Source organism: Oreochromis aureus, linkage group 12 (genome assembly GCF_013358895.1).
Source record: "Oreochromis aureus strain Israel breed Guangdong linkage group 12, ZZ_aureus, whole genome shotgun sequence".
Taxonomy (NCBI): domain Eukaryota; kingdom Metazoa; phylum Chordata; class Actinopteri; order Cichliformes; family Cichlidae; genus Oreochromis; species Oreochromis aureus.
In genome coordinates this window covers 4,479,048-4,492,888 of record NC_052953.1, presented here as the reverse complement: position 1 = coordinate 4,492,888, position 13,841 = coordinate 4,479,048, and the positions used below count along the sequence as shown (strand labels likewise).

General features: G+C 38.8%; 1 protein-coding gene across 1 annotated transcript in view; it reads left to right on the top strand.

Annotated features, from left to right (window-relative positions):
- Nucleotides 1-11,745, top strand: part of cfap299 (cilia and flagella associated protein 299) — an 83,821-nt gene extending 72,076 nt beyond the window's left edge. Inside the window, exons 5-6 of the mRNA XM_031756583.2 lie at nucleotides 7,679-7,808; nucleotides 10,064-11,745. Coding sequence (XP_031612443.2) covers nucleotides 7,679-7,808; nucleotides 10,064-10,156 — 223 coding nt within the window. The 3' untranslated portion in view covers nucleotides 10,157-11,745. The remainder of the gene's footprint in view (nucleotides 1-7,678; nucleotides 7,809-10,063) is intronic.
- Nucleotides 11,746-13,841: the final 2,096 nt, after the last annotated feature.

Below are 13,841 nucleotides of genomic sequence, written 5' to 3'. Positions count from 1 at the left end.
AAACATAATAAATTCTTAGATGAAACCAAAAATAATGATCGAGTGTGTAGGCGGACAGTTAGTTATGTGTCTGCTAAAAGAGCTGTCAGCTGGACATGGTCATAGACATGATTTGCTGTTGAACTAGGCCCGTGACACTCCCAATAGGTTTAACAGTAATTTCGGCACATTACACTACTCCTTTCAACATTGAAAAGGCCTTTGTGATTTACACTGGAAACATTAACTTCTGAAACACTTGCTAGACTATTTATTCTGCAGCCGCTAAAGAAAAAAATAGCTGAACCAATACACATGCTGAGTACTTGCACTTTATGATATATATCATCCAGCTCCTCTGAGCCCTGTAATGAGACTGTTGACATTACACTGGAAAATGACCGCCTGGAGATAACAATAGAGCTAAGCAGGGTAACTATGGAAAGTGAAAGGACACACTGCACGTGTCAAACAGCCATGGTAAATGCATAGGCAACCAGGAACCGGTGCTGAGAACAGCGTCATTGTTTCCACCAAATCCAGGTTCTCACACTTTTACTGGTCCATGTGTCTGGGTGTGGTGCCATCCAGCAGCTGGAGCTTTGTGACCAAATGTGCACCGACCATGCAGTTAGTTGCCCTAGTGAGAGTTAATATAGGACAGCGAGGGAGGTGGGTCCAATAAACGTATGAACAAAATTCTCGGCATTGCTTCAAAAAAATTTCTTTTTACTCTTTCCGTCTTTTTCTTGTTCAGTGTTAAAATATCTCACATCTGTCCCAGTAAGCGGTTCACCATGGAATAAAAGTGGTTGACCAAAAAATGTTAATTGTTGTATGGCATTTTGGTATAAATAGTCACTGAAACACTGTCAGGTCCAATTTACAAAGAGAAGAAGGATGCATGTGCCTGAAAGCAAGTCTTGGACAATGTAATTTTCTTCTGAGTCTTAAAGGAAAAACCTCAATTTGTATTTCATAATTGGGTCATTGCAGCAATCTATTCTGAACATGCTTTATTCAGCTCTGTTGGCAACTTGGAAAAAAATGCCAGACCTCTCATACCTTATAATTTTATGCATCAGTGTATTTCCCCACACAGTTTGGACTGTTCGGAGGCGTCCAGATTATGTGTTTTCTGGAGAGGAAGATTACTTTGACAGCTGGTAGGGAATAGCTGACAGATAGCTGAAACATCAGATGCTGTTCAGTGTCACATTTTCTGACATCTATTCTGTAATAATAGTACCAAAATATAGCAATGTGTAGCTCTTTATTTATATTGTTAGAAATTAACAATATAAGGAAAATCTTTTTTTTCTGCTACATCATCATTAGATGTTAAGTCTTAACCCACAAAGGTGGTTCTTGGTCATGACCCCGACACTAAACCTATTTAACCCTAGGCAATCACAATATGTCATTTTTGTTTTGGTACAATTTCTCTCCCAAGTCTTGGCAGTCAGGTAACCAATAAAATAATCATTTTACCTGACACCGAGATGTTAAGCCTCAGTAACACAAAATTAGGACTGGGATTTGGGTTACTGCCTATAAAAACTTAGACCTGTTGTCTGAGTTTTGGAAGTGGTGTCTGAGTGTTGTCTGTTTTGGTTCTTAGCCATCCAGGACTTCCTTTTGGGGTTTTTAAAAACATGTCACCTCACTCAAAAAGCTTCTTCAGTACTAAAAGGTGATGGGGTGTCTCAGGTATTTAACCTCTAGTGGGGCTGGTATCTTGAAAGTGGTCTGAGCATCACTGATCCATCCTGTCTTCATGTGAGTTGTTAAAGTTAACATGAATCATGACTCCAAAATAAAAGCCCTAACTAACAAAGCCTTTAAAATGAGAATTGAAGCATCATCAAGGACCTAAAAACAAGTCCACTTGTCTTCCTCCAAAGACCTCAGAGGGTTAATTCAAAGTTAAATTAATAAACTACTCTGACCATCTGCACAGCTGCATATGCAAGTTCACCAATAACTTCAAGTGTAGGCTGAGAGAAAACATCAACTTCTGTGTAAAACTCAAATTTGTGTCAAGGATCATCACCATTAATGAGTTTTGCACAGTGACTTTATCCCCCAAGAGGGAGTTCTACCCATGAAGGGCCTGATGGAGGACATTCGTCACAAACCACCTGTAGTACACCACCTGTCTTCACACACCTGCTCACATCGCATTGAGAAAGCAGAAATTTTTCAGTGTAGATTTTTTGGTTTTTTTAGGAAGATTTACAGAACTATTCAGTCATACCTCGTGTAGGTAAATGACCAATCATCATAGTGAATCTTTTACCAATGTTTCAAGTGTTTTATCTGTGATTTAAACCATGTTTCCTTCATGTCTATTTTTATTTTTTATGTCACATTTCTTTTTAATTTAACAGAATCATTTTAACCATCCTTGTGTATCTTACACCCTTTGTTTTCTTTCTTGGTCTAAAGGCAGAGGTTTTCCTCAGGAGCTGGAGCAGGGTCTTTATCACAATACTAAATACTAGACCAAGCCTCCAGGGTCTGACATTGGAGATCAACTGTCTCTTGGAATATGACAAACATCCAATCCAGGAAAATATGTTACCAGGATACAAGCAGTAAAGTCACTTTTGTTGTTGGCTGGAATACCTGGTCCTTTTCATAGCTATTCAGAAACTGACCATTCTGCAGAAATATGTATTTACATTTCCCAAAATTGCATGGTGGGGGTCTGTGGGTTTTGGAAAAACCACATGGGTAGGATTTTATATTGCTTGTACTATATGTTTGCTTGTAATTTGTAGCAAGCAGGCTTTATATGTTGCAGGGAGAAAATATTTTTATGGCTCAAATGCAAATAGGTTTTTTGTGAGCAGTTTTATGTTCCACTAGAGATTACCTCCTAAACAGGTTCTGGAGAAAACATCCTCACGTCAGCCAAACTGCCAGGATATTTCAAAGATCATAGGGGGGCCTACAGTGTAAATGCAAACATTTTGAGATGTATTTTACCTAATGTGGGTCATTAATACTTTATATCTACTGTTAATCATGCACTGCTCTAGTAATGCATCACAGCCAGAGAAATATAGCCTGCAGAATGCTGGCAGTCCTCCATTATGTTACTGTCCCATGTTAACAGCTTGCTGCTGCAATATCAGCCTGTTCAACTCCCCATCATAATATAACTCCTCTCAGATTTATACTCAGACTTCTCCCTGAGCTCCATCTTTGTAGTTGGACCACGAACTGCTGTTGGGGACCAGCCAAGCCTCAGTAAAGCAACGTTCTGGTACTCGGTGTGACATGGAGTTGTGTTGCTAGTTATGCCAACTGTTAATGATAAAAACTGCTAAAAACTAGTGCTGTTTGAAGATTTTGAAAACTTGTTGATGCAGTTGTGTTTTCTGGGATTCTGTGATTATTTGCTTGTTTAGATTTTTTTTTTTTTTTAATGTGCTGGGTCATTTTTGTAAGCAAGCTAGCTAATAGCCAGATGAAGGCAAGCTAAGGATTGGCTTTGATCCCTGAAGCCAGTCAAACATTTTTCCATCCATCTAGTGCCCGGTCACATTCAGTAGAAAAATCTGTCCTTTTTCTGCATGATGTTAACTAATGTTAGTTTACCTGCTAACACCAGGAAAAATTTGACAAGCTTGAGTCGAGTATTTTCATAACACCATATTTGTTTTCGGTCAAAACTGGATGTAATGAGTGAGGGATAGATTTCACCGAGAAACTGCACACTCTCAGGCTAGCAACTTGACAATCACACAGAAAAGCACACTTGGTTTTATTCTCTTTCAAGGGGACCCCATTACAACTGGGACCTTTATGACACTTTTGAGACAATCATTTACGGAGGTCACAGACAAAGACACTGAAAGAATGGAGGTTTACAATACTTTCAGACCTACACATTTTACATATAACACAGACGAATTGTGAGTTACCCAAAAGGCATACATGGCCATCTTGCCAAGGCAACTTTTTTCAAACTCATGTGGAGTTTGTGTTGGAATCTGTGGGTACTGGGAGACACTGTGTCCAGTATATGTGCATTGTTTTTTAACACCAACATGGTATTACCATTTTAACAACAGCAAACCCTGTTTTTGGATTCTTGAACTGGTTAATTTTCTTAACATGCATTCTGGTTTTATCCAGAACATTCACCAATTTTCTTATGCAAAAATATTTGAAGGCCGATAGTTATTGTTAAGGCTTGGAGAATAGTCAGAGACCTGGTTGCTAGGGTCACTTGGTGTATTACCCGACCACTTAGCAAGTGGTTGCTCGCTGTCATTGAGTGAAGTCTGTTGATAAGAGGGTTCTGATACAAAGCCTGCTTTGGTCACCAGCAGATTGCCGCAGTCATCTGCATGGAAGAAACTGATTTGTCTACAAACACTCGCTGATTAACCATCTAGAGGTCGTATAACTTGAAAAAGCACCAGTTGCTATACGCATTCTTCACAGCTTCACTATTACTTAGTGATAGGTTGGCAAGTGTTTGCAGTCAACAGTGTCTTCCATATCATAGTCACTGCTAACAACCATTTACAACCAGATGGGAAAACTCATTTTTCCCTGCTGACCAGCGCTTGACAAATGGTTGCCAGCTGGTCTTATGAATGTGTGACTAAAGCCTAACATCACTGGATGTAGGTCATCATGTGGTTAACATTTCTGGTCCATTGTTGAATTTTTTTTGTTTGTTAGCAAGTAAATAAGCTAAGCCAACATGGCTAATGTTGCTCATTGTTGGTGCTGCAGGGTCACAGATGAGAGGTAGAGCGAAGTGAGCATAATGTTTTTTGCACTAAATAGTATATATATATATATATATATATATATATATATATATATATATATATATATATATATATATATATATATATATATATATATATATATATATATATATATATATATATATATATATATATATATATATATATATATATATATATATATATATATATATATATATATATATATATATATATATATATATATATATATATATATATATATATATATATATATATATATATATATATATATATATATATATATATATATATATATATATAGTGTACTTACTTGCATGAAATGTATTAACATAAAAGTACCTTTCAGCTTCTCAAAAAGATGTTTAATAATCAAATATGTTGTAAATTAATACATGTTTTAATACACAAAATAAATCCAGAGCGGGCATTGTAGCTCAGTCTGGCATCATTTAAGGTTAGTTTAGCTTTTTTTTATCTTTCTTTCTCAAAGAAAAAGTTAAACTAATTTTGAAATTTGTGCCTTTGTTTTACTTATTTCCATGCCTGGCTCGTCTCGACTGAAAGGCTGAGCTGAATCCAAATCCAACACGGGAACAATGCAGGACTCAACCCTATCATAATGAGATGTTTTCAACTCACAACCTCTCATATTTCATGTTAACAAAGGGTAATGATCTTCCAATTTTATGGCTAAAGAATGTTAACTTGATGTTTTATTCTTTTTTTTAATCAGAAAGCGCTTTGCTTCCAAGACACTGCTTGAGAAGTGTTTCTTTGATCAATCATCTGACAGGGTTAAATGCTACCTAAATGCATATTATGTAAAAATACTAATAAATCACAGCCTAAAGTTTATGCACATGCTTATCAAATTATCCTCACCTGCAAGTCCAAACATTTTGGTTCCTTTTGCTCCATCAAAAAGTTGCACATGCTTGTTCTGCTGTATCAGAAATAACAGAAAACTTAATAGCAGAGCAGGATCCAGTCGGATGCTGTAAATTAATCAGTCATTTATTTTGGAATTCAGACCTGTCTTTGGTTTCACTTGCTTATTAGTCCCAGCTTTACTCTAATGCCTGGCTTGGCGAACCCAAAAACAGCATCCCAGAGATCAAATTGGAAACAGACTTCTCGTTATTATAAAAGTTGCATTACTCTGCAGGTTGCTTTTCTTTCTTTTCTGTAAAATAGAGTTCTTTTATAACCTGTTGTTGAATAATAATATGCTAATGGTGGCTGTGAAATGCTCTGAAATCCATCAATTTTTTTTATTCCTCATGGTAAGTCATGACCTCAAAGTGGTCCTTTTTCTTTATTTTAAGGCCTCCTGCTGCGTGAGCCTATAAAGAGAAATGTTCCACAAAAAAAGCAGAGGGTCAAGTAGCACACACTACTAGGACTACGCAGCAGTCGTTTCCTCCTAATAAAATCTTAGAAAGTCATGCAAAAAATGTTCTACTCTCATACTTTTCTTTTTTCTTTGTAACATATGAAGTCATTATTTGACAATTTAAGATAAAATGTATTACAGTGTTCTTGCCATGCAGAGATCACTCTCTATGACTTTCCAATGCTGCTTTCAACTTTCAACTGTTTGATTTGATGATTATTTCTTATAATGCTGCAAGTATGCTGCCTAACCAATCTAAAAAAATGCCCAAATTGAAAAATTATTTACAGAGTTAGAGAAAAGATATCATGCAGAAGAAATGGTGATGATGATTGTTTTCTTTTTGTTGTTGTTTTTCATTTTAATTCATATTAGTTTTATTTTCCAAAAGAAAAGTCACAGCACTCCCCACCAAATGCTATAAATTACCTCCTACATGCTTTAAAACTGTGTTTTAGTCAGAGACCAGTTGATGGCCGCTTGACAAACAACTTGGTCAATAGGGAAAATTAGTATTCCCCAACTATTTGTGAGTGGTTGCTGTTGTTTTCTTGCTGTTGCTGGTGAAATTGGTCGCAAAGCAGTATATGGTGCTGCACCAGAACGCTTGTTGTATTTGCTTTGGTCATTAACAGATTTTCCCATTTGTGTGTAGCTTGTACTGACAATGCCACAATGTCTGCAACTACTTGCAAACTACTTACTAAGTGTTTGCAGACATGCTGAAGAGGACAACACGGAGACCATTTGTCTTCAACGTCAAAGTTAGTAGTAGTTAGTGAGAGTTTGAAGACAAGTCATTTTCCTCTATATAGACTACAGGCAACCACGCAATCTGCTAGAGACCAAAGCAGTCGCCCCAAGTTTTTAGGTGCAGTGCCCTCTTTGTGACCTTTTTCACCTAGCGACACCCGGCAGATTCAGTCAACTACCCACAAGCAATCAGGGAATACACCTTTCTTGCCTAGCAATTGGGGGTTTCCAGGATGTCTCTTGCATCTCTATGCACAGGTCTCTAGGCCTATGTGAATGAGGTCTTAAGCACTACGGTTGTGCAGCTTCAAAGCAAAAACAGAAGCCCAAAAGAACAGTGAGTAGAATGGAAAAGACTGGTTCATAAGTTACATTCCCACACTTTGTCACTTCAAAAAGTGCCAGATGTTCTTCTGCCTTTCCAAAAAAAAAAAATACTTCCTGAGATACCTTTGCTCCCAAAAATGATCATCAGTAAAGTGGATTCAGGTGGTTTGGTGGGTAATGCCAGCCCTTTTGGTTTTCTTTAAGACACTTAAACATGATGGTAGCTGTGCCATCATGTTTAAGTTGGAGTCATCTTCCACTGTCCGCACAGGCATCGGCTGCCGCCAAGACTGCAACATTTTCCAGCTAGCCTCAGGGAAAACCAGTGGTATATCAATGCAGCAGTAACCCCATGTTATTATATAAAACCCTTATATAAAGGATATTCAAGCTTTAAATAAAATGACTTCACCCCAGTCATCTTACATGTATTGTTGCCTCTTTTTTACAGCTACTACAACTGGGAGACGCAAGTGTCCACTTCCAACTCGAGCCCAAACTTTGAGGTGATTTATGACGACCCTAACGGCCTTCTCTTTAAGAACAAGAGGGACAAAAAGATTCTGAATTTGGACCCTTTGGTAGGTTTTTGTGTTGCTGTTGTTATTGTCCTGCTTTGTTTTTAAAACCTAGGGAGACAAATGGTGCTGCTAATTAGACCAGGTCACCTGTTCCATCGCAGTAAAAATATCTCAGGCGAGCAAAACGGGCTTTAGGGCAAAGGCTCTTTTCTAAATCCTTTTTGCTGCACAAGGGACTGCTTCTGAAAACAGATTTTGTTGTCCTTTTGGCTCAGATGACTGGGATGCACCTCCAATATCCTGTTCCTTTCCTCTCTTGTTACCTTAACACCTTTTACTTTGTTGCACTGTCTCCCATTTTAACCATGAACTGCAAATGTTCCAAAGAAAATCGCTTATTTTTCAACTAGTCACAAGTTATTTCAGAGACTGCATTCTAAGAAAAGAGGTTGGGGAGAGAGAGAGATAAAGAAATCAGTGGGAGGGAAAGATATTTGTGTTCCACCTGCACAAAGAAGGGAGGATCAAGGGGTCAAGACAGGTGCTTCCTCTACACTCAAAGGCTGACAGGGGCCCTGGAAGAATAACGACTCCCTAATGTTTTTTTCTCTCCAGTTTCCTTCTTTGCTGGGGGGTAGGGAAGTAGTTGGTGGGGCTGAACTATTTTGAAATTGCAGACAGAGCTGTGGGGACTGCGTTTTTGAGGCCAAGCGCCAAAATGGCAGCACAGTGTTCTAGCTGTGGTCGAGCACCGCCCCAACCAGGCTGTCTATTAAAAACACAAGCGAAGGCATTGGGAGCCAGACACAGCAAACCACCCGTGTGCCCAGAACCCAGCTCAGCTCAGCCCAGATTGGCTCGGCACGGAGCAGCACAGAACCATCCGGCCTTTAACCCGCCATGAGCTCACTAGCTGCTCATGTGGCCTCAGATCCACTGGAGAACCTTCCAAAATCAAAGCTCACATCAACTCATTTTGGGTGGCTTGTTTGTTTTTCTGCCTTTGTCATTCCATGACCGCTTTTCTATCCCTGCCAGAAAGTGGGTTGGGGTGGAGAGGTTGTCATTTTTCAGTTATGACAATGGCTTGATTGGCTTGGCAAAGTAAAAGTTAGAGAGAAAAAACCCCCCTTGATGCTGAAATTTGAAGAACAGGGTAAGCTGACATGAATTTAAATGTGAGTGTTAATGACACTGGTTTCTATAACAGTTGAAGAAAAAAAAAGATGCTTGGCCTTAAGCAGCATTTCCCATTATCTCTCATTGTGTCTGTGACATCAGGTTTATTGGCTTATTTTTATTGATGCTCTTTTGAACTTGCAGAGGAAGACTGTCTCAGTTATTAGGACACCCACAAGTGTGGCTTAGGTAAAAGTGTAAATTGAGTGTAATGGTTCGCTATGGTTCCGTTCCCTCCAGAAGCTTTTGACACACTTAGCCTTAAATAAATGTTCCCAGCTGGTAGTGGCTTCACATCTTAGTGGTGGGGCTGTGTCAGCTTTGACAGCCAAAGTAACACAAAACATGTTGGAAAATGAACAGTTACAGTCACTGTCAAATTATGCAGCACTTGGCCTCCCCTTTAATATACCTGCTATTATAAAGAGGTGTGCTCTAGAGATGTGCGGTTTTGTTTAATTGCTAACACACTCTCTCTGTGGCAGCTGTCACATTTTCAGTATGGAGTAAGAGATATTTTTAATTTAACACTGAAACTGATATTTCCATGCACTGGGAAGGTGTCTTTGGTATTTCCAAAACCGCCGATAATGGCAACTCGGTATTTATTTGAAGATTTTAGCTTCTTTCAGCTCACGGTTTTGGCTCTAAATGATGCAGATTTGAGGCAGAAAAAAGTTATAAAGATGCTGTTTAAAAAAGTCTCTATGAATTCATCTTTTTTGTTCTAAAAAAATGAAAACTTTAAACTAAACAACTAAACAAGACTTGAATATAGCAACTGAGATCATAAGTTTGTACAGAAAGGCCTTACTAATGTCATAAATCAAGTGAGAGGTAGGGGCCTTTTCTCATAGACTTCTATACAATCTGAGTCCTTGTCTAATGCCCCCTGCTGGCTATTAGAGAGATTACAGATTTTACAGTTGTCCACATTGGCTTCACCTTTACAAACGAAAGTTACATCCATCTTTTCTTTTACGGCTTCAGATCTTGAAAATTCACAAGACCAGTCGAAAACATCACAAATGTTTAGTTTTTTGCTTTGTGTTTGAATGCACGATTGTAGACTGTAGACAGCACTACCCCAAAACTCACGAAACAAGCACCACTAACTTCTCTGTTCTGGGTTTCAGTCTGGTCCTGGCGAGGACTCCAACAGGACATTCCTGCAGTCGGACATCTACATCCATGTTGTCATCTATGACCACAACGTCAGGATAGTCTAAGCTTCAGAGGCCGTCGCCAACACTTGCATACATATGGCACATATTGGAGAGCACTGGAAGCCTCTAATTTGACTGAGTTGCTGTAGTTGCACCATCATTTACAAACTGTTCCCCTCATATCATGCATGCCATCTGGGTGGAGGTGTTGTAATGGAGAAAAAAAGGCTTTAAACTGAGGAATCCCAGAGGATGAAGTCGATGGACTCGTGTGACAACTTGGAAGTTTCTTTCTGGGGTTTTATGTCTAACGTTGGCCTTAAATTGTTCCATCCAGGTTGACTGTGCTTTTGGCAGTTACCCAAGCAAGCAAAGTTAGTTAGGGGCAAGAACCTGCTCAGAGACCCCAGGCTCGTATCATCATTTGGTCTGGCATGTTTTGGGCTGTTTGTCTAAACAAATTAAAGGCGTAAGAGCTTTGAAAGATGATGGGGGTTGCTTTCATGTCCTCCCCCAGGCTGCGGTAGCTCCAATTGGACTGGAAGAGTGGGTAATGGGCTTAAAGCATTCCGTATGTTTCCAGATGCAAGGCACACGTTACGGGACATCAAAGTGCCCTATCATTTACATATTAGTCATTCACTATGACATTTTTTAATTATTTTCTCAGAGGGCTTTTAGTAACGTGCTTCCCTTTAATTTCTGGATTATTCGTTTTTTTGTAACAGTATCTAAATCTACAGGTTGAGTCTTTATTTGTTCATAAATTTGTTTTCTGTACATTCTGGTGACTCAATCTGCACATGTCCTGGGTTATTGTTGTACACTTCTAACTAGAAAGTTCAGTATCCTGTTTGATTTTTTTCATTTGTGTGTGTGTGTGTGTGTGTGTGTGTGTGTGTGTGTGTGTGTGTGTGTGTGTGTGGTTTTTTCAAATTGTGAGTGAACCATTCAAATATTTCTTTTTGCTATATCTGAGATCCGCTTACTTGCTTTTGAGATTTAGATTAGCTTAGATCTCAATCACATTATCAGATTTTCATTGTATGATAAATGTGTTTAGAAGAATTCACAATAAAGATGCATGTAGAACATTTGGGGGGAAATAGCAGTAATGCTGCTTCTCAGACTTATCTACCTCTGTTTATTGTATCGTTCACTGGGCGAGATTTAGGGAGCACCCTGGACAGGTCATCAGTCCGTCACAGGGCTAACAGAGGGACAGTCAACCGCACACTCTCACATCCACACCTACAGCCAATTTGGAGTCACCAATTAACCTAACTAGCAAGTCTGAGGGTAGAAGATTGTACCCAGAGGATACCCGTGCAGGCACAGTGATATGCAAACTCCACACAGAGAGGCCTCAGCCAGCCAGGAGATTCAGATGTAAATAAATAAATGGCTAGAGGTTAGGATTGGGGTTTTATGAGTGGCTGTTCTGAACCTGTATCTGAACATTTATCTGCTGCACAGACGTGCAAGTGGTATCAATCTTTTCATCTAAATCAAATAAGCTTATTTCCTTAACTGCTGAGCCTTTAAGCTCACACTGTCACCTCCACATTTATCTCGCCTTTATATTAATTTTCTCATTACTAATCTATCAACTATTTTTCCCATGAAAGTCACAAGCTTCAAACAAATTAGTTCATTCTAATACAAACGTCTAATGTTTCTCATCCGGCTTGATACCAGAGAAGCCTTCTACTTGCTGCATCTGTTTGTTTTCACCGAATTGGACCCTGTTGTCCTCATTGAAACAATATGTGTGGTGACAAGGCTATTTGGGCTGTGGTTCTGTAAAAACTGGGGTTAGGGAAATGACGGTCTGGTTTGGGGTTGTTAATCATTGCTGTTCGTTCTTTTTTCCTTCCCTTTTTTAAAGACGATAGGGGTTCTGGGCCTGTTTTTGTGGTTATCGTGAACAAAGCTGGTGAAAAGTCTGATGGAGTTATAAAAAGTGTCACAGATGGGAATGTAGGATATGCCTATTTTCAGTCTTTAACATGTTTTTGTGCAGTTTTATGTATTTTTTATCGTCTATTTGTGGTTGCTGGTGTGTAAACTGATCTTAAATTGGTTTTTTTCTTGCTGTAACTACAAAACTAAGTAGCAGAAGTACATTCAGACCTGGTTTCTCTGTTGACTGCCTTGTTGAACAGCATATTTAACCTGAGTGGAGGGTGTGTTGTAATTGAGAAACCTTCCACCTGCCTATCTCACTACTTGGTTATTTTTTGTTTTTGTTGTTGCTGTTTTTTCTGTTTTTAGTTTGGAGGTCTTTTTGTAATTGTGTTTGAAAATGAGAAGTCAGGCGGCAAATGAACACTTTATCCTCATCTACAGCTGTTTAGGTTTACAGGCCGCAGCTCATTCATGTGGCCAGGTAATGGCGATGGAACTGGCTGCTTTATTCTCTCTCCCACCCTGAAAGTTGCATCAGTCATTCCAAATACCTTCCAATGAAAACAGCAGATGTGCACAAGACAGGAAAAAGGCCATCTAAAACAAACAGGCAAACAAGTGCACTGCATCTGAAATGCATTGGTTCTTTGAATCCCTTACCTCTGTAGAAGACAAAATTTTAAACGACTACTGGAATCCACCCAGATCCTGTGTTTGCAAACAGGGATGATTTCACAATAAAATCCAGGTTAAATAGTAATATTCCCCTTCATTTCCTTTATTGGGCTTTTAAGCTGTTGGGGTTTTAACTGAAGCGGGGTTTTATTAGTTAGAGGTCTGACTTGCCCCTAATATGCACAACTTGAGGCAAAGAGGTGGATTCAGACTGCAGCAGAGGCACGATTCAGTCTTTTCTATGAAACAAGCTCAGTTTCACCTCAGTTTGATGTCTTTTTGTGTAGTTTTCATCTCATTACCAACAACCTTATGATTAATAGATTAATATTGGCATGCAGATATTACAATAACGTTGTGAATCTACTGATAGCTGCTGACATGCAAAAATAAATTCCAAATTAAATCCTAAGCTAAATTACAGCACTTTCAAAATCACAACCACTTTTTACCCCTCAGCCAAAAAGGCTGATGGGTTATTGTTGTCACCCGTTGGATGGGCGAGTGGGCAGCGTAGACACCCAAGTTTGTGAATCCGCTAACTCGAGAAGGAAGTCACGTGTCCAAAAATACAAACCCAATAAAAATGTCTAATTAGCAGAGGTGTGGCCTAGCAGACTTCAGCTGATTGGAGCCGCCTGTGTTGTTATACCTAAAAGGCTTCCTGTACAATTGTTAACGAAGGGTGAAACTATGGAGACCAAAACCAGGTTCAAAACATCTGTTTTAATGCTATAGATTTGGGAATGTTAATATACAAATATACGAGATTGACTCACTTTTGGAGCCAGTCTCAAGTGGCCACAACTGGAACTGCAGTTTTTGACACTTCATGTTGGCTTTATTTTCAGAACTTGCTTCGGGTGTTAACGTAAAAAAACAAACAAAACAAAAATACTAGATTTAAACTAAATATTATAGCTAAAGTGTTGTTGGAACATTTGTTTCAATCTATAAAGTCATGGTTTTGCAACGTTTTTTCTATCTAGAACATCAGCTTTGATGCACCAAGTATACTTTATAATTTGAAGTGTCTTTCAGCAAAGAAATCAATTAATTGGTTTTTCATTGGATAGTTAAATACCACAGGCACCTTTGTTAAAACTCACCAGTTCAACAGTCACGGACATACATGTTGAATTTGACAATTTGTCAGTTTAAGTTC